The sequence below is a fragment of the Ischnura elegans genome, chromosome 3 (assembly GCF_921293095.1).
Source record: "Ischnura elegans chromosome 3, ioIscEleg1.1, whole genome shotgun sequence".
NCBI lineage: Eukaryota > Metazoa > Arthropoda > Insecta > Odonata > Coenagrionidae > Ischnura > Ischnura elegans.
In genome coordinates, this window is record NC_060248.1 from 135,446,768 (window position 1) to 135,469,010 (window position 22,243).

The window sequence follows — 22,243 nt, forward strand, 5'->3', positions numbered from 1 at the left end:
GAAGGTATAGAAAACAAACCCTTAGCTACTGTAGTGGCAGAGGTTTTCACGCCTATATCAGATTATGAAAATAGTTGGAATGACGTTGTCGGCGTAGATCAGGACGGAATAGTAATATGGGTTCGGAAAATATGGATTAGGAAATCGAAATGAAAGAGGAGAAAGACTACGACGGTTATAACTTACGTTATAAAATTATTATGTATATCTATATACATTAATGAAAGTCAAGTTGGTAACACTGCAACAGCAGTTAAGTCGGTAAAAACTACTAACTAAATTGTATGTTTTCTTTTTACCGATTTAAAGACTGAGATTCTTAGCAATTAAACATTTTAATAGTTAAACATATTACAGATACTGAAATCATATTTAAAAAAAAATTAATTCGAGCTAATTGTAAGGGTATCTCGAGTAGACTGTTCACTACCGTGTTTGTTATTAAAGTTTAAGCAAAATAATGCCCCAAACAAGACTCGGTACAGAACGCGAGTACATCGGTTCAAATACAAAAAAGGACTGACTGGGTCTGTGTAGAATCGTACATGGTACATGCGAAAACAAAAGAGTACAAAAAAAAGCAACTCTTATTAGTTCACTACCACTCCGTGGTGTCGCTAGAGTGCAGTGCACTTAAACTTCAACAATTCCTCCTAAGTCACTGCACAGAACTGAACTCTTTAAGAAGAAAAAAAAATCATTCATCCATTCATTCATGCTTCCAGACACCCTTTTCACTTCGGAGCATTTCAAAACGCACACGCGCGAGTGGTTTCGTCAAAATATCAGCTATTTGTTTTTCACCGTCAATGTGATTGACTGCAATTTTACCATTTAAGCAACACTCACGCACAAAACAATGACGCACTTCAATATGCTTTGAGCGCTTATGGAATTCTGGATTGGTAGTAAGTTTCGCAGCACTTGCGCTATCAATGAATAAATTTGGCACTTGTTCCCTAAGGTAACCAAGCTCACCAACCAACCGCTTAAGCCACAACCATTCTTTAGCACCCTCGCTGGCTGCGACGAACTCTGCTTCTGTAGTTGACAGGGCCACTGACCTTTGCAGTTGACTGGACCAAGCGACAGCTGCTCTAGCAAGAACTGCCACAATTCCACTCGTTGACCTCCGAGTTTTGATGTCACCCGCAAAGTCAGCATCGCCTTATGCTTCCTGGCCATCACCACGGTACAACAGACCATGATTGACAGTTCCCCGAAGATACTTAAGGATTCTCTTGACACTCACCCAATCTGCCTTGGTCGGTTGTTCTATTACTCGAGCAGCTCCTGACACAGCAAAAGCTATGTCGGGACGTGTTGCAGTTGACAGGTATAGGAGGCATCCCACGGCTTCCCGATAAGGCACATTGTCTGCAACCGGTTCCTCAGCATTATCACCACTAACATCACAGGGTGTTGCCACCATATTTGCCTCATCTATATTAAAACGTTTTAGGATCCTTTTTGTGTAGGAACTTTGACTCACAAAGATCCCATCCGAACTTCGTTCTATCTGCAAGCCTTGGTAGTTGTCGGGATTGCCAGTGGTAATCTTAAAATTAAGTTCCATTTGGTAAATGAATGTTTTAATCTCATCTATATCATTACCCACGACCAACCCATCATCAACTTAATCGTTACTATCAATTTTCTGCCGTTACTACGACGCACAAATAAACACGGATCAGCTGAGCTTGCTCTAAGTCCTTGATCCTTCATAAAATTCACAAACCGCATATTCCAACACCTTGGAGCTTGTTTAAGACCATATAGACTACGCTTGAGTCTACAATTTTTTCCACTTCCGTCATCAAAATCCTCAGGCTGAGCCATAAACACTTCCTCCTGAAGTGTGCCATACAAAAAAGCTGTTTTTACATCAAATTTGCACAGCTCCAAACCTTCGATGGCTGCCATTGCAAGAACGGTTCTCACAGTACTATACCGCGACACAGGACTAAATGTATCGCAATAATCAATGCCTTCCTGTTGAGAATATCCTTTGGCAACAAGTCGAGCTTTGTATCGTTGCACACCTCCGTCTGCACTCAATTTTGTACGAAAAACCCAGCGGTTACCTTTCACTTTCATACTTGCCCAACGATCGACCAACTCCCAAGTATCATTTTCCTTTAAGGCATCCATTTCTTCTTCCATAGCCTGACACCAGTTTGCCTTTTGAGGACTACTCATAGCTTCTCTATAGGATTCTGGATCTCCATCACTGGCATTTGAAGAATATGCTACATAACATATATATTCTCCGGAATTCATCCACTGTGGCTTCTTGATCGTACGCTTCGATAGTCGTTTCTCCATGGGTGGCTCCTCATGCGCTTCCTCAGACTCATCCTCAAGTTCAGACATCTCTACATCTGTCTGATGTTGACGGGCAATTTCTTCATTTAAGACCAACCTGTTTGAACTTGTGCCCACAGATGAGTCTGTACAGATGCACTCTGGCTTAAAATAAACATCGTGTGAATTAATAATCTTCTTGAGGGATGGCACATAAACCTTGTACTCATCCTTTTCATTCAGATAACCAACCATTCGGCCAAATATACTCTTGTTGTCGAATTTCTTTCGGAACTGTTTTGGGATATGCACATAACACTCCGTGCCAAAAACTCTAAGATGATTTAAGTCTTTCATCTGTCGCCTATCCCACAATGCCAAAGGAGACTTGTCAATAATTGACAATTTCCCTGTACGATTCAATAGATAAACTGCAGTCTCACAGGCATGCCCCCACATAGACTTGGGCAATTTCCCAACTGACAACATTGACCGTGCTAGTTCCACAATTGTGCTATTTTCTCGTTCTGCCGGTCCGTTTTTCTCGGGTGCGTAGGGAGCAGACAACACCAAAGCAATCCCTCGATCACACAGTACCCGACGAACTTCTTCACAATTGAACTCTTTCCTGCCATCGCATCTGAATGTTTTCACAGTATGTCCAGCTGTAAAAGCTTCATTTAGCTAGCAGACACCTTGCCACTTCGCTCTTTTGTTTAATGAAATATATCCGACGATACTTACTGAAATCGTCCTTAAAACAAACAAAATATCTAGCCCCACGGAGAGTCTCCACTGACATTGGTCCGTTAACATCGGAATTTATTTGCTCACCAACGACCTGAGGTCTATTCAAGCGTGGTTTAAAAGGCTTACGATGGGCTTTTCCCAGGACACATCCATCACAGAAATCTCCTGTTTCTTTAACACCTACATGGATGTTCATTCGCTCGAGTACCCTCCGAACATGACGCTTATCCTGATGCCCTAATCTCTCATGCCAAAGCTGAAGTATTTCAGATGCTGTTGCCGTATTAACCTCAGCTGGCACCCTTGGGACTATCACACGCATGCTCATTATGTATGCATCCGTTTTCCACTCACCTGTCGCAACTATCTGAATATTTTTCCAAAGAGTAACGTTTTTTCTACCCATGCATACATTGATACCATGTTCCGTTGCACTCCTAACTGAGAATAAATGTCTCCCAATATCCGGCACGTACCAAACATTTTCTAAATAACCATGACTCCATTTTCCACGAGTTAACACTAGTACATTGATACGACCTGCGCCATAAGCACACATCTGCGATTTGTTTGCCAAAGATACGTTTACTGGGGTCAAGAAACGGTTATAAGTGGTAAAATACTGCTTATTTGACGTCATATGATGAGAAGCACCAGAGTCACACACCCAAGTGTCAACATATCTTGAGTCGCCCATCACTGCAAACGCAGTGCCACGTTCACTGTCACTTGGAGCACTGGACATGTTTGAATTAGCCATCACTGCTCCATTACCTTTATCAGCTTTCAGCTTCCAACAGTTCTTTTTCAGGTGCCCACTCTTACCACAATAGAAACATTTTCGGTCCCCTTTGTCATTCGTTGACCTCCTGGACCTCGGTGGTTTATCGCACACTGCCTTGGGTAATACTGATGGCTTCTGTGAGGTTGACGCATGTGCCCCAAACGCACCAGTATCAATCGTTCCCGAGGATGACTTCATCCTCTTTTCAATTGTGCACAATTTTTCGAGCAAACTGTTGGTTGTCCGCTTATTGTCATCAAGAGACTCCCAAACATTGCTGAATTCTTGATATTCCTGCCCCACTGTTGCAAGAATTTGACCGTGCAGCAGTTCGATTGGTATATCGTGTGATCCTCGTCGGCGTAGCTCCGTATTCATGTCAGCGAATACCTTTTCCACCTTCGCGACGTGTGATGCTATATCCGTTCCTGGATCACGCTGAATTTTGAAAAACTACGTCATGAGCATACTTAATCGCTGGATGCTGCTCTGTTCATATACACTGACCAGCTTGTCCCATATTTCCATCGCATTGGTATACGTTAAAACCAAGTCTGCCACTTGCTGACTTATAGCACTGGCAATCAATGCTGCCGTGCGTGCGTTGTCTCGTTTCCATGCACTAACACTCTTTTGGACCGCCTCCGTTGCTTTGTCTGGATCGACGATTACCGGACATTTCCGCGTTCCATCTATGATAGGAATCATGTCATAATACTCAAAGTGCATGTTCATTTGCCACTTCCATTTGGCCTAATTGCTTGCACCGACAAGCTTATCAATCTTAATTTCCGGACTCATCGCCATCGTGTCCTTTTTTAACGATGTACAAAACACACGCGAGTCAAATACGGCACACAGCGAGCTAACTGCAAATCATTACCGATTGCACAAAAAACCGAATAAACTTTTAATCAAATCGCATTAGGCACGTATGCTGGGCCCGTAACCTATTAAAGTTTAGGCAAAATAATGCCCCAAACTCGGTACTGAACGCGAGTACATCGCTTCAAACACAAAAAAGGACTGACTGGGTCTGACTCTGTGTAGAATAGTACATGGTACATGCGAAAACAAAAGAGTACAAAAAAGCAACTCTTATTAGTTCACTACCACTCCGTGGTGTCGCTAGTGTGCAGTGCACTTAAACTTCAACATTTGTAAACAAATCTCAGGTCAATTGTTGACTATCGGTTATGTCTGTGTTCCTGTCCACTAATGAAGCATTTCATTTCCTCGGAATTTTTGCAAATTCGTTTCATAGGAAGGTAAGCTCAACAACAAAGTGTTCCCAAAAATCACAAATGGTTGATTGAGCGAGAAAGTTTCACGATCTATAACGAAGATGTGGATGACACAAACTAGGTAAATCAGGATAAAATAGATGGTACTCTACATTCATTTAAATCCATTGACTGTGCAACAAACGAAGACGAAGTCACCAACTATCCATCTGAATTTTTAAAGTACTTGGATATGTATGGCTAACCACGGCACAATTTACAGCGAAAGGTTAGCTCGGAGTTTATGATGCTTCGAAACCTAAACCAACCAAAACTATGCAACGGAACGCGTATGGTGATTAAAAAGCTATTAATGAATGTGATTCACTCGACTACACTCAAAGGAAAATTATCAGATGAGGAAGTTCTCATTCCGAGGATTCCATGATCCCAACTTATGTGTCCTTTTGAGCTTAAACGAATTCAATTTCCAATTCGTGTTGCATTCGTGATGGTGATTAACAAATTACAACGCCAATATTTCAGTTTTTGTGCTCATGTGCTCATCAAAATCCATGGTTTTCTTATGGTCAATTAAATGTGGTATTTTCACGAGTAGGTAAACCGTCTGCTGTATTTCTTTCTTCGCTTCATGGGCGCAGCTAGGAATTAAGGCTAGGGGGGGGGGGGTTAGGCGCAACTAATACTGACGGGTCTGGAGGGTATAGAAAACCCGCCAAGGTAAGCGAGAGGTGCGGGGGCCCTCCCCCAGAAATATTTGAAGATAAATGGTTCAAAATAGTGAGTTTTACGGCTGTGTGAATAGTTAGATATATTTTGTTTGTGAGTCATCTGTCCCCCTAATATTAGTTACAAAAATTTTCGCATTAAAATCTTGTTATAAAAAATTCTCTGAGCTCTGGGGGGGTATATCCCCCAAACCACACCCACGCTGCGTCACTTCCTCGCTTCGCTGTATTTGTTTCGTTTCACTCGCTTTATCTTGCGCCTTAGAACAATATAAAAAGCTATGTATATCAGAAGGTGGTTGACTCAAGAGATTAAACCCGGATGTGTAGGTCACAACGTGGTGTTTTTACGCATGCAGCACGTTTACGCAGTACATTTTTTTCCATTCGCTTGAATAATAAAGACATTATTACATTTTTTCCAAGCAAAGATACATATGGCGCGCCTAAAGTCATTTCATGCGATGCAGCTTCACAGGGGATTTTCTTACACGATTTTGAGCATCAATCAAGCGGCGGTCTAGCGTTGCGTTAAGTTAGCGTTGCCCCGTAAATGGGCAAAGTTTACCTGACAGACTTAGACCTAAATCATTTTTTTACGGTTAATAACACAAAAAGCCAACAACTGAGTGAACATAATTTTGACTTTATTAACTGCTTTATAAACCCACGGCGTCCAGCATTTCTCAAGTTAAAACCTCAAAATTAGAAAATTCATTGAAAAAAATCCGCGTAAACGATCTCCGATCCACCCTATGTGGATTCAACGAAGAAAATGCCTTTCTGACAAGCAATTTTGATACTTATTAACATAGCTTTATTGATTTTTTCTCATTTTACTATAATAAATTAAATATGATTAAAAACGGTACAACCGCTCTTGATTTATAAATGGTGTAACTAAACTGTTCATTGAATGTTAGGCGGTTCGAAGTTCGCCGCGTCAGCTCGTAATAATATGGAGGAGATATTCACCACGGTGATCACATAGGGATAATACCTACGCCGTGCTTTATCAGATTTCCAATCGAAAGATATATAATTACCGGGTGAACTTAGATACTATTTTAGTATTACGGTATGGATATAAGTATAAGTTGGGTTTCTTATCTCCAAGCACGTGATGCAATTCCACCCAAAAAAGGAAATTAAAAGGCTGGCCATTAAGCGTTAGCCACTTTTACGGAGCATTGACACACTTGAGCAAGGTGGCCTGAAAACTGCCTTTCCATATTGACGAGTGACTCATGTCCCATCAAACGCGGGCGGCCATCAAGGGCACAGCGTCTTCCGTGACTTTGTGTCGGATCAGATTCGCAAACAAGACCGTTCACGTTTCTGCCAGCTAATCGATTTAATTGATGGCCTCAAACCAGAATTTTAAAGATTGCAGCCGATAAACTGGAAACACGGCAAACTTAAGAGTAATATTCCAGCAATCGAAAACAGTACGCACGATTTGCAACATATTGCAGATAATTTCTACCAGAGAAATATTTTAAACTACCGAATAAAAATGACTACTTGGTCAAGTTGTAATTTAAACTCCAAGAAAAACAAAATAGCATCAACGTCTGTTTAGAAGCGGGACATAGAAAATGAATCTTATCGATTATGAAATCCACATTAAATGTAATAGTAAAATGAAAATTTTCATTATAATTTTGATAACAATTAATTATAAGTTGCCTTTCGTCCCATGCCTGTCAACACTTTAGGTCGCCGTTCGGTCACAGATGCGTTTGACCACGCCACAGCCAGGGGGAAGCACGTGCGCCCACAGCTGGACAGCAATGACACCGGTGGACTCCCCTATAAACGCGTTTAAGCAAACGTGCACCGTGCGTCCGAATATTATTTGCCCGCGAGAGTTCTGCATATTCGTCTATTGGACTCAATTCACAGCAAATTAGCAACAAATTTTCCTTCTTTCAACACGTAAACCTTTATTGGAACAGCAAATGATAACACTACATTCGCTTTTGAATCCGAAGAACATGTGCAATGGCGTGAAAATGGTAATGGTGGCTGGAAATAAGTAATGTCCGAATACTTTTTGCACCTGTACTGTATGCACTCTTCTTCAACAGAGGTAGTTATGAGCCGTATCGGTCGTGCAAACGCAAGCTGAGGGGCAGACTTGGTGAGGGCATTGGCGAGAGTCGTTCCGAATGGAGATAGAGGTGACCACTATGGAGTCAACCGTCCGGAATACCCCGCAGCAGAGCCAAAACGGGAAAATAAACAACTACATACAAGTACACAGGACCACCACACTCACAAAGATAAACCACAGGCGGGGAATTAACGGAAAGACAAGAGAGGAGCAACCTTCGAGGAATATAAAATATGTTCTGTATTTAGAGAAATGATGAAGATTAATATAACTATCTGAGAGAAAGGCAAAAAATTATAGGATTGCTCAACTGTATAAAAATAGGTAATTAAATTCTTCAGCAGTATATACCAAACAAATCGACAGAGAGAGTCAACGTTTTTGGTAGAATCAGCGAAGAACATAGAACGTGGTTAATTTCTCAGATATTGAAAATGGAAAGAAAGGGCGAACCTCTCAGGTAGACTCAAGTATGAACTGCAGATTTGGTTAACTCCTCCGTAAATGACTCAAAACAAATCGACAGAAAGAGTGGGTAAACCCGATGTTGGGGCGAAGTCGGGCTTGATGAGTAAAATTGGGGCCGAGTAATAATGCCCGAGCGGTTACGCTGACGATAACAATAATAACCTCAAGAGTATATACGTAATAATGTCAATTTTCCATCACATAAGAAATTGACTCACTTGCCCCAATACTCACTCCCTAAATAATATTAATAATAATTACAATACATGAAAAAAGTCAACAATTTCCAGGTGCTACATTTCCACCAAGCCTGTTGCCGCACTCCACTGCTCACAAAAGAAAGCAGCGGAGGCAGAAAATTACATTGAATTTGACGCGTCGTGGTCATGCACCCTGCGGAACACACGGCGAATTGAAGCATCCTGATTCATTGGAAGTGAGAATAGAATGCGTAGGAATAGAGAATGGATCAGTGCTATCGGTGCTTATTTCCCCAACTTTAATTGGACAAAAGTCCAAAAATGAAAATTTGAAATGGGTTTTTAAAAAAATACTAGGTTGGGTAATCGGATGTTTGAACTGCATAACCGTGCATTTCACGGCTTGGTAAGTAATGTATCTGCACGTAGAAATAAGTGTCAAAGTGAGAGAAGAGCAAAGCACTGATCCCGTAGACGCAGACGCCTAAATGGACGGACGATTTTAAACTATGATTACAGTACACTGGTCCTCTTGATTTTTTAAAATTTTCATCGATTGGAATAAGTTTGGAAAATATCAATTTGCTTTTGATATTATATTTAGGAGAAAATAGCCGAAGAGCAATTAATTATGATGAATGGAAAGTCTTCGATTTTTCACGATGAAAAGTTTGAAGAATGAGCTAAATAATGTTAAAGAAATCAATCAACTGCTATCGAGTAACAAGGAGTTTAACGATAAAAGAATAGATATGCATCACAAGCCGAAAGGGAATCCATCTGTCCGCTACGACCACATGGCAACGGGTAAACTAATACATAAACAGTATCCATTAAGATATTATTTTTTGTAATAAATCAAATTTGCTTGCTTTATGTATTATGTCTACTCATAGGTACAAGTGGTGAAGTTTTCTGCACAAGGGCTTTTGAGATTTCAGAAATGTAGAGAGGCCATTCCCGAGGCTCCAACCATGTCGTGCATGAAGTGCTCGAAAAGGTTATTTCCGTTTAACTGAGGTTCGATTATTCGATTCTGGAATGCCAATTTTGTACTGTTTCAATCTCTTCGCGTTATACACGACATTTGATTGTATCTTATATTTGACAGTTAAAATTAACTGTTCAAAGCAGCATTTTATTTCTTTGGGTATTGGAAAATGGTACATGCAAACTTAAGAGCAAATCCTTATTTTTCATTGAACATGAACATTTTTGTCAAAGATATTTGCTAAAATAATTTTGCAAAGTTTTTATCAGATTTTTTCCGACCACTTAAATATTGACGTGATTTTTTTAAACTTTTATTAGTTTAAATTTATATATCTAATCTATTTTTATAACTAATCAAGTAAAAGTTAATATTCTAAAAAATAATAAAATTAAAAAAATCATAAAAATCGAAAATATTGAAAACTTAACATCGGATTTCATTAAAGCGGTCTCTAAGACATGTATAAGAATATTTTAGGGTTGTTAGTAAAATATTTGGACTTTGAGGTTAGTATTTGAGTGGTCCGAAAATTGAATTTTATTCGGGATCAAACTTTCCCCCAGATTGAAAGCTGTCTATTTCTAGCAGCCTCTCAGACCCGAAAATTTTTCAAAATTGGATAATTTAACTTTTGACGCCCGAACCTTAAAATGAAAAGTAAAAGTTTTGCGAAAATTCAGGCTGAATTAGGAGACAACGGAATATATATAACTCACTGCTTCTTGGCCCACTTTTGGCTCTAATCAATTCTACTTTCAGCATTAACTTTACTAAGCTCAAAGTTTATTTAAGGAATTTTTGGATATTCTAAGAGAGAATGGTCAACCAATTACTATTGCAAGCAATCCACAAACAACTAAAGATGTCTGGCTGTATATCTTGAGCTCTGGCTGCATCAGTTCATATTTTACCTTTTGGAAGCTAAATTAACTGCTTTTCAAAAATGTAGTCAATTTATAAGTGTTTCAAAGATCTTTTAGACGGAATTAATTCTCACAATGAAGCCTTAAAGATAGTAAAATTCGCATTAAATGTAAATTTGAGCGTAGAAATACATATTTGAGGATTTATTCAGAGTAAAAACAATAGATTGTTCATCAGGTTTGTTAGTGTGTGAGTAGAGTTTGAAAATCCCTCGTCTAATCCGCCCATCGTTTTGTGGCGCCCAGCAATTCCAAGTGAACATATCTCTCGCATAGAGAGGTCGCACTCTCACCATCTGTCTCTTCCGCCGTCGCAGCAGCGCTCCTCGTCCCGCCTGTGACGTCGTCCTCCTCCTCCTCCTCATCCGCGCCCCGCCTCGGACCCTGCAGGCTCCGGTATCCCTCGTCGCCGCTGCTCTCGCAGGACGCCGCCGCCGCCGCCGGCGCCGTGGGGGGCGCCACGATGCGCGGCGTCGGCTCTGGCGTCCGGCTCTTCTCGCGTCCCGGTGGCGTGGTGCGGGCGGGCGAGCGACGCGCGGGGGAGCGGCGCGAGTCGGGTGCGGTCGCGGCGCCCGCTTGGAGGTGGTAGGGGGATCGGCTGCGGCTCCTCTTGGAGCGGGGGCGGCCCTCGTCGCGGCCCCGCTCCGCCTCCGGCCCCGCCAGGCTCCTGCGGGGGCCGGGCTGCCCCGCGACGCAAGGCGACAGGCCACCGACGGCACCGCCGCTGCTGCCCCCGACGCCGCTACCCACGCTGGATGTGGAGGAGCGGCGGGTGCGCGGCGGCGAAGCCGGACTCCTGCAGGAAAACAAAAGACGATCAGAAAGGGCGGCGGATTATTCCGAACATCAGAGATCACAGCGTGCGCGGGGACATTCTGCCCGAAGTGGATGTGGGTCATAGTTAGCAGGCGTTTGGCAGAGTCCTCTAGGTTGTACTCTCGACACTAACATTCCGTCAGCAAGTGAAGTCGTCGCATGTTACGCTTCCAATTCGGGAAAGGCTGTGTCCACCATTGTTGGGCTCTAGAGTCGAATGGAGAAATCGGCATATTTAATGCTTAAAAAAAAAGAGTTATTGAACGCATGAAGATCGTTGAGCATTTAAGAGGATTTCAGTTGCTTGTAAGAACCAAAATACAAACATCTGAAGCGTGACAACTAAGGAATCGTCGGAAATAAAGTGATAAAATATTTATCGATTTATTGAAAACGTTTACTGCTGACGAACTGTCCATTTCTAAAAATTTTTATCGGAAAATAAATAAACTGCGCACATCTCGACGCATAGGCATCATCACATGTAGTACTCCATTAGAGATGTGCCAAACGATGGCGGGTTCGTCGACTCCACTTCGTATTTCTTATGAGGCAACACTCAGGACTCCCGATAGATCTCCTTTCGGACCATGGTCAATGGAAGGAACACCAGGTCTTAATTGCCCAATACCCTGCCCTGATTCCAAAAATATTATGGCCCGCCATTTGTTATAAAGTTAACTGTTACTGAGGCCCGTTACAATTTTCTGGTGCTTCAGCCATCTCTGGGATAACAAAATAAAGGCAACGACGGTCTAATTTCGGCGATAGACTCCTTCCATCTATCTTCCACCGTTGAGACTCTCCGCAAATGCAACTGCCTTTGTTTAATTTCTGCAGTTAAATGACCTTACTAAGTCTCGCAGTATAATCTTTGTTCGAATCAACCCTGAAGATATGGTATTCTGAATCTGTTTTCTAAGACTCTTCTAAGAATCTTCTCGGTGACTTATTCCTAATCATTGTATACTATTCCGGATAGGTCCTTTAATGAAGTTATAGTTAAAGAATGTTTCGAAATTTTGTGGCTAAATCCTAGAAGTCAAAATGGAACATATGCATTGAGTAACATTCTATTAATTCTAATGGAATGTAAACTCTCTGTACTTATGGTATCTATGTTTATTTGTGTTGAATTTTTTACGTAGGTTTGTCGCACCATCAAATATTCTATACGTAGCCTTGAGTATGGATTCGACACGAGTCCGACACGTTGGCTATGAATATTCACTTCATTTAAGAACATGTACTCGCTCTCCGGAATAGTGTAAGTGGTCAAAAACAAGGAGTCTGTATTTATGACGTCAACTTGTTAATATTTCGAGTAGCTCTGCTCACCTGTCGTAATGTACAATGGCGGATCCCAATTCAATGGCTGGTGTGTTCCTGAGGACGAGTCTAGAAGACAGGGCGCTGCGATGAGCTGAAATGAAAAGATAAATCCACGTTAAAAATTAATCGGAGATGACGGTGAAGCGGTTGCCACTACCCGCGTGAAGCGATTTCAACGATCACGATATTCACTATACTTGAGCACTAGGCTCTTTCCAGAACAATCGCCTCGAAAGTGAGATGGCGCGCGGCTGATCTTCATTTGAATACTTTTCCCGATTCGTCCGCAAGTGAATTGGTGGGGAGCCCCTCTTGTAATGAGAGGCCGATAAAGAAAATAACGGACAAATGAATACGTAAGGATTTGTCTCAGTCGAGCGCTGGAAAGGAAAACGTTACAATAAACACACGCCAAAATGCACATATCAATTGATATGAGGCTGAAATTCAGACGAAAAACATGCCGAAATCTCATTTTTCACGGTAATCGATCAAATGGATGCAAAAACTGATTATGGATACGAATATATCTCACGGGATTACCGTATAGTGGGGTATATGGACCACTGAAACAGTTCCGTGCTTATCCTCTCCTCATAGTAAGCGGATTACTCTGGAATTACTTCAAGAGCAGGCACTATATTGTGGTGTGAGCACCATCAAGAGTGGTATCGTGATATGTGGCACGTTTAAGTTAAAATTCAAATTGATGTAAAACACGGTATTTCACCTAATTGAAGAATATGTGAAGCAACTTATGTTTTGTCTAACTATCTTAGAGATGTCATCACCTGCCAATTGCATGAATCGAATCAGTACATTTTTAAGGTTATGTTGATTCTTTTATCATGCTATATAAACTTCAGTCGCTTTAAAATTCTCCTGTAAATATAAATGTTTGTTTTTGTATGTTAAAGTGGACCACCATGGTTCGTACCAACATGAAGAAGTCCGGACAATCTGTGTGTCACAAGTAGGCTGAGGAAGATTTGAAATGTGAACAGATTAAAAGTGGCAGAATGTAAATTAGGAAGGCTACGGAGATTTTTGGCAGGATTCCTTCGAACAACAATCCGTCCTAGTGTGAAGAATATAAATCCTCTGAAACATGACAGACAAACCGCCCTCTCAGAAAGAAAAGAAAGGCGGTTGAGTGGTGATTCTCCAATTAAAATTTAACCCTCATGGTTGAGGGTTTGATTGTATGCTGCTGCTCTAACACACAAAGTGATGCTTGTGATTGTGTCTATACAAGCGTGACTAGAAAAAGAAGATGATGAAGAAAACGATATAAAAATTAAAGGCCGTAGCGAGAAAGTCTTTCTCTCTCGTCATCCTGAAATCACTGCAAGCTTTCGAGAGAATAAAAAAAGCAGAGGCCAGGTTTATTTTGATACCATAAACAGTCAATTTAAAAATCTCGAAGTTTCCTGACAGATGTTCCGCCTGAAAATATTGATAATTATGATGATGTAAACAGTATTTTTCAGTGTAACATGCATGAAAACTTTATAGGAACAAATATTGGTGGTTCACTTTACATTATTACCATTAGAAACAGACCCTAGGCACCAAATAGAATAGTGGTCCATTTACTCCAACTTGTGGGGTAATGCTTATCCTGCTGGGTAGACAAAACCCTTGACACGGTCTGGTAAAACAATGTAAAAAGGATTCTAGTCTTACCTATGCTCTTGGTGAAAAACTTTTTTCTGGGGGGTATACGTAAGTTCATCCAGTGCGCGATGCACAGAAATAATAGTTTCCATTGTTTGCAGTTATATATGTATACCATGATCAGACCTGCTTTGTTCTTTTACCTAAAAATCCAGCCATGTGAATTCCCAGTTCCAATTTTCCCACTTGTCTGGATACTATACTTTCTTAGCAACACCGGGTGGCCCGCTAGTAATCAATAAATTTCAAATTACATCTCTATCACAAATTATGAATATTAGAAAAAAAACATTATCAGCCTCTTAGTTCAACGGAGTGTACGATATTTTTTAGTAAATCTATCTTTAGCCAAAACAAACAAACTGGGTTGTTTAGCCACGCGTTATATATACCATAAATCCTACTTACGACCACTCACTCATACAAATCCCTAAAAGTGGCCCTCTCTAAAATTGTTTGAAATTTTTAATTTTAATTTTAATTTTTTAATTTTATTCTCAAACCACCGGATACAGCTCTTAAAGGCCATTTTACACCGGAGTATTCAACAAATGTAAAAAGTAAACGTACACAAACAACCATGCCCTGGACCGGGGAAACCTTCCCAGGCGGGACTCGAACCCGCGACCTCTTGTTTGGCAGGCGAGAAAGTTACCCCGCCGCCACCGAGGCCGGCAAGGAAAAATGATGAAAACACTAAATTTTACATTATATACCCGTCTATTCTCTTAAAATTGAGTGTGGGAATTAGTTCAATAAATGGCCACCAAAATCTAACGGCGGCGCGGCGATCAAATACAAACAAAACATCTTAGCAACATATTTGTTTATGCACAAGTGATGGGGAAAAACTTTCCGTAATCGATTAATTGTATCATATGATAAAATTCAAGCATAATCGATTCAGGGAAACAATGGGGCCGAAATAATCAATTACGCAGAGAATCGGTGAATAATCAAATACTATATACAAACTAGCCAGCGCACGATTATTGAGACGATTATGCACCGATTATCATCATACGATTATGGGGCGATTATTTGGGCAAAATAATCGTGTGCTGAAGGTCAGGCGCTCCCGATTCTTTTGTCCATTATCGTCAACAATGACGCTGTGATTCTGTGGGTAAAGAGATAATGTGATTCTGTCCTGGGGCCGTATTCTGTAACTCCAAACCGATCGGTGCGGCACCGATTCGTCGGGTGCGACGTCACACCGACTCCCGGTAAGAAGTCGTGCGATTCTGTACGAACCCGATCGGTGCGGCACCGACGTGAGGGCGAGAGATCGTCGGTAGCCGTACCGACAGCAAAAAGGTGTCGGTACGGCCACCGACTAGTGGGGCTAGTGGGTTTCATCAACTCCCCGGTGCGCATTGAACGTTTTATTTTGTTTTTATCTCATCACCGAGTAAATAATGAGGTTTGCTGCAATGTTATCTTTTTCTGCCCCTTCGAATAGGCCACTATAATTCACTGTGTCAACATCTATATTGATTATCTTGACATAAATATAAGATATTGGTTAATAAACATGAGGTTTGCCACTATATAATGACTTTCTCTCATTTATGTTACCACTTTCACTCGCTTGTAATAGGATTTCTTTCACTCTATCATCATTTATTTGCTCCTTTGACATAAAAAAGATATTTTTGATTAAATATGAGTTTTGCCGCAATGTTATCACTTTATCTCACTCTGAATAGGCAACTATTATTTCACTCAATCATCATTTGGCGTTTCTCTTGACATAGAAATAAGATCTTTTTATTTAAGTATGAAGTTTCCCGTAACGGTATTAGTTTCTTTCATTTGTAATAGGCAACTATATTTCATTTTATCGTTAGCCATTGATTCCCTTGACGATAAAAGAAGATATTTGTTAATAAGTATGAGGTCTGCCGCTATATTAGCAGTCTCTCTCACTTGGAATGCGCAACTTAAACATATGTATTTCACCCAATCACAGTTTCTTTACTTCCTCGTCATTACACTTCTTTTAATTACACCCAGTTCCATATTTTATAACAATTTCCTAACTTGTTCCTCTAATATGACATTTACATTTGCTTTTGAATCCTACGTTCACGTTCCATGGTATGTTATTTTCGTCTGCTACGGTGCCAATGGCATAACCTTCCGTTGATAACATTTAGACGGAACTTACTAATTGACAACTATATTACCAAATCATGAATAAATAGCAATATACGGAACCAATATTTAAAAAAAGAAACTACGATCTCAAGGATAGTTTCAATAATTCATTCCAGCAACAACAATCTACATCACATACAAACTTTATTGTGATGTTGTAATATTGTTTCCTTCGATTATGTAGGCATAGCATTACTACCACACATGATATAAGCATTGTTTACAAATAATCCAATATCGATTATCTTAATCTGACAATAACTCGTAATTTCCGCAAATAAAATGATTTAAAATGACGACAACAAAGTGTGCCAATGAGTCTTCACTTGTTTTTACCCTTCTTTCATTGGTGGAGACACGTTAGATGACTTCTAACTTCGGATATATTCGGATTTTCCCTGTTTGAGAAGGAGGGGGAACCGTACCGACTGGTTTGATACCGACGACCATACTGAATCGCTGAATTAGCCGTCGTCGGTATGGAAACCGTCGTCGGTACGGAATGATGTGCTGTCGGTGGGCTGGGAAGGGAAACCGACCGGTGCGGTACCGACGAAATACAGAATACGGCCCCTGAATCGCTACCGTGCGCTACCGATTATTTCAGTGTGAAGAAGCGATTCTTATTGTGGCGTGGTAGACTAATCGTCTCGTAGGCACGCTAAAGACCTAAAGATATCGGCGCGCTAATTTTTCATGATTTCTCCTTTCAACAATAGATATTTTCTCCCATCAAAAATTTAGAATTCGTTTTATTGCTAATGATTGTTTTCAAAATTTCCAATTACCAATTACGATATAAGGATAGATTCTCATGAAAAGTATATGCTCGCTTTCATTTCTCGCAAGTGAGCACGCTTCTTATTCCCGCCGATTATATTCAAATAATCGATTATGCAAAATAATCGGATGCCCATAATCGATTCAATAATCGCAATAATCGAAAGCAAATAATCGATTACTACGTATAATCGATTATTTTTGCCCATCTCTATTATGCACACAAGAGGAGCTAAATTGGAAAAGAAGATAAAGGAATTAACCCTTTCTAACCCAGAGTTACTTCGGGGAGAAATCAAATTTCAAGATTTTTCATTTTGAAAACTTGAAATTTTTCCATCAAATCATTTTTATCATGGTAGATAAATATTTCATCATAAAAATTTACACCACAAAATAGTGTCTAGTTTTGATATTCCCCAAATAGGGCTGAAAATTTATACATTTTTGATGCTGCTTAGAAGCAACATTGGGTTATTAAGGGTTTACACGAAAAGATGATAAAGATAAGGTAGGATATTTACTAATTAATTTTTGAAAAGTCAATCTTTTAATGGCTTCTTTTCACATGAACAATAATTTGATTACATCAAAGCGTCTTCAAACGAAAAGAGGAGAAATATAAGGTAAACAAACCTTCCTTAAAAGAAGATAGGTAAAAATGATTTTTTTTCATTGTTTGTGATGGTGGAAACGTTTTCTTTTTTAGCTACTATCCTTTTTTATGTGCAATGTTATCCGTGAGCATCAAAAGCAATGTATAAAAGAATATGGAGGATAAGTGCAATTATAAAATCGAAAGTGTGGTTGTTATTAATGCCATAGTTAACAAGTGCACATAATGTATTTCCTGTCACGTTGCCGATTCACGATTGAAGTGGAAAGATATATAAACAGCCCTTTCTTAAAAGATAGGTAGGTAAAAATGATTTTTAGCGTTTAATTTTTCTTTACATTCTTTTTCTGTTTCAATTTTTTTAAATGTGCAATTTTATCCGTGAGCCGGTGCATCAGAGGCAGTGAATGATGGAATATGAAGGAAAAGTGCAATTATAGGTATTTCTCATTCAATTATTTGTCTCACGAAAATCACGTTTGATTGAGTGACTAAGTTATTGAGCAGTAAATATCTTCTAAATCATGACATTTCTAACATCCTGTTCATCAAAAGTTGTCATCTGCTACTCACCAGATGATTTTATTGCGCATTGTATTGGATATTAAAGCTGTTTGGGGATGCTTGTGTATCCTGACTCATTCAAAACTTTAAATAGAGGTATTCCTGAAGTGGTATCATTCGCGATCATGATAAATAATCTTTCGATAAAATTCGTCATACTAGGCCTATTTCATGCTAAGGATCTCCACTTTGCGGATTTTGAGGGGGGCCGAAGGCCCTTTGCTCGATGGGGGGGCAGAACCTCCCTCATCAAGCAAAAGCGAGTATTCCACGTATAATTGTCCGTATGAAGAACACGGTGTGCCTCAAAGCCAAAAAAAGACATCTTTTTTACCTTGAGATTTGTCATTGCGAATGCCAATCTTATTGGAAATTGAACCCGTTTGCATTCAATTGGCACATCTGTCGGAATAATAGGGATTCGTGGTAGTAATAAATATCTTTTGAACATGCCATTCATAATTTATGGTGCAAGAAAGAGATTGATTTCAAACGATATAAACAATACTGACGGTCGTCAAGGGGACCGTAGGCCGAAAACGCTAAAATTTCAGCTTTTTTGTATGTTTTTTTCCTAAATTCACCGTAAGTCACGTGGAAAACGAAATCTGTCTGAAAGGTGAAAGGGGGGGAAATAAAAAAAGGTCTGCAGGCATTAATAACGAACTTTACTTGAATTTCTAATGGAAATGGGTTCGGGTTCATTCCAGAGCCTCATGGGCCCTCCGGAGTAATATTCTCACCGTTTAATCCTTCCCTGACATTATAAAAACATTTTAAAACACAAATTATCCAAATCGGTCTAGCTGTTCTCGAGTTTTAGCGAGACTAACGGACAGCTATTCATTTTTATTATATAGATAGATATAGATTATTTATCACAAGAAACCAATTATACGTAAATTTCCATTTTAGTTATTGACCTGTAATTCAATACTAATACAATACCGGTAATTCAACACTTTTTTGTGTTTCTACACCTTTTTCATCAATTTTGAAAATTATAAAATTGCAATAATACGCCAGTTTGGATACGATTTTTCCAACTTTTTAAAATAATGAGAATAAATTGTAACCTATCATCATTTATTCAATGAACTTCGTAAAAAAGTTGCCCCAAAGTGACTTGTCATGAGGATCACAGGTGGTTAACGATGTGGTCCTGTGGAAGAATGATGGAAATAAAATGTAGATATGGTGTTAATGATGCAAAAGTAGAAGAATGAGAATTCTGTGAAGAGTAGGAGGGAAGGAAAGTCTTTTGAAAACCTACTTGGGCAGAAGAGGGAATCGGCCACGCGATGTTAGGAGGGAATAAGGGCAGAGGTAGAGCAGATGCGGTCGTGGAGAGAGGAGCCGATGGATGCAACTCACCCGTTCGACAGCGGCACGGGTCGTGCTTGTCCAGGTAGTGCGAGAGCGTGTCCCAGCCTCCGCCCACTCGAACCATCACGTGCTTCCGGAGTATCTGCAATCAGAGGAGAGAGAGACGAATCAGTGCACGATCAAATTCCGAGGACGAGCCGCTCGACCAGTCATCGCGCCGAGCTTGAGCTATCTCAACGCGAAATTTCCCGGGCTTACAGAGCAGACCCACGTCAGCACTTGATGAACTCTTTTCGGGCTCTACACCGGGTGAGTGAATGTAATGCAGCCGCCGTTTCGGGTGGCGACTCGGTGACCATCCTCAATGCAGTTGCCACGAAAACTGTGACCTATAATAAAATAAGCTATGAGCGTGGCGATGTCTACGCGGGGGAGACAGGTCGAATGATTTAGACTTGACTGAAGGCACATTGAAGGGATTATCGATTTGGACAGGTGGAGATGGTTGGACATAGACTCCTCAGTCTGGACCATCGGATTAATTAAGAATCAGGATATGCCATCGATAGCTCTTGGAATTGAATCCTGAAAAGAATGCAGAAGGAAAGAGCGGGGCCAACAGTCTAACAATCGGAGCTCCACCAATTGTTAGACTGTTGGCCAACCACCAGCGGACATTCTAGGTTCGTGGCGCCTGCCTTTGGGGATGGTGGGTTGCTACCAGAAACATCGATAGGAGTGAAGTCACTCACCACGTGTTGAGCCCGCGATGCGCTCATCACTGCAATTCGACGGGAGGCCGTCATTCGTCAGCATTTGCTTGCATCTCAATTTTTTAAAATTTGACCTCAGAATTTCATCACGACTGAAATAACTACAGATCGCTACACTGACTAATTTTGGCAAGAGTAGACTCTATATACTCTTTCAATGTCAAAATTACACCTTCCAAAATCTTCTCGGGTACTCGACCGGGTCAAATTGTCATGGCCGACGAAACGTTTCGGTAGGTAGGTACTCGACTCGTTACAGGCATCCGGGAATCGTACTCTAGTCGAGTACCGAAGAGTCGCGTCGACCGTGGATAACTTGACACGGTGGAGAACCAAGGAAACATTTATTCTGATTGTTCGACGGCAAAGCTTACGGTCATACTATCTTAAGTTTCAAACAAGCAATAGTTAAGGATCAAATGAAAAGACATCGGAAGTGACGCGTCCTGTTAAGCAGAGAGAGCAAATCATTTCAAAAGATTGGACTACCGTCCAATCGGGATGGAGTGCACGGGACGTGAAGCAGTTGAATGCGTGCATGTTCTTGTGCACGTGCCAAGGGTGAAGACGGCTGTACCGTGAACGTGGGTGTGCACGTCAGAAGGCGTGATCGTGATGTGTCATCTTTCAATCTTCTAGAGTGATTCGTGCCCAGTGAGTTCATTGAAGACAGAGAAATTAACAAAGTGTACTTTTAAAATGCGCCCTTTCGAACACGCTGAGATAATCTATGCCGGGCCACGGCTTTCATTTGTTTGTCTAAAACTCTTCCCATGCGTGCTCGCAACTATATGAGCGGCGAAATGCGAATGAAACACTAATATCTAAAGGCAGGAACGAAGAAGAGGAAGAGAGGAAACGCATCCACATTCGCTCTCTTCATTTGTTTTAGTGTCGAGGAAAAGGTTTGGCTCGCCTTCGGCTCTTTATTTCCACAACGGTGACACGTCGCTGAAGAAATAATAAGACCGTTGCGTTTTGACACATTTCCCTTTCTAATTATACCGCTACACCAAAAATGTTAAGTTTAACTTTTTGTTGCATACCGAGCGGAAAGTGAAATTTAATTCCTGTAAAATCGCTTTTCGCGGGAGTTCACTGAACAAATTTAACACATAAACAGTCGACAACATTTTCAGGAAAACATCACGCACAAATCACGCTCTGGTATTTTGTCATGCTGCTCACCAAGGAACTTACATGATCGTTGACAGGCCATTCATTAACAGAACCAATGTTCAATTAGTAGTTTCGACAAATATACTTTGCATAAATAGTATCATCCGTTTTTAAAGTAGGCTCATATTATCTTTCTTCACGAATTAGATTATTTATGATAAAAAAAATGAAATGAATCAACATTGAGCCCTGATGATGAGCGCCGCGACGGATCTTGAAAAATTGGCCGTTATGAAAGAATTAACCCGGTGGGAATCCCGAGAACCGTTTATCCCCATAAAAAATATCAGTTTGAATAATTTTAGACAAATGGAATACAATGAGTTAATTCATCCGAAATTAGAAATTTAAGTGAAAACTGGTCTATATTTTTTAAAAGTGGAAGAATAAGAATAAATAAACAGTCGACCAAATCTGTGGGGAAATTAACTGCTAGGCACCAATGAAAACGGAAACTATTTGAGTATCAGCTACTATGTACTATAAATCCACTCCTGACTAAAGAAATA

The 22,243-nt window shown here is 40.4% G+C and overlaps 1 protein-coding gene across 3 annotated transcripts in view; it reads right to left on the reverse strand.

The window, feature by feature from the left end:
- The window catches only part of LOC124156625 (GAS2-like protein 1), a 329,284-nt gene that overhangs the window by 16,989 nt on the left and 290,052 nt on the right, over positions 1 to 22,243 (reverse strand). For all 3 annotated transcript variants that reach the window (XM_046531275.1, XM_046531274.1, XM_046531276.1), the window contains 3 exons: positions 19,831 to 19,924; positions 12,666 to 12,750; positions 10,805 to 11,307 (listed from right to left, as the gene is read on the reverse strand). In XM_046531275.1, the coding sequence (XP_046387231.1) occupies positions 10,805 to 11,307; positions 12,666 to 12,750; positions 19,831 to 19,924 (682 nt within the window). The remainder of the gene's footprint in view (positions 1 to 10,804; positions 11,308 to 12,665; positions 12,751 to 19,830; positions 19,925 to 22,243) is intronic.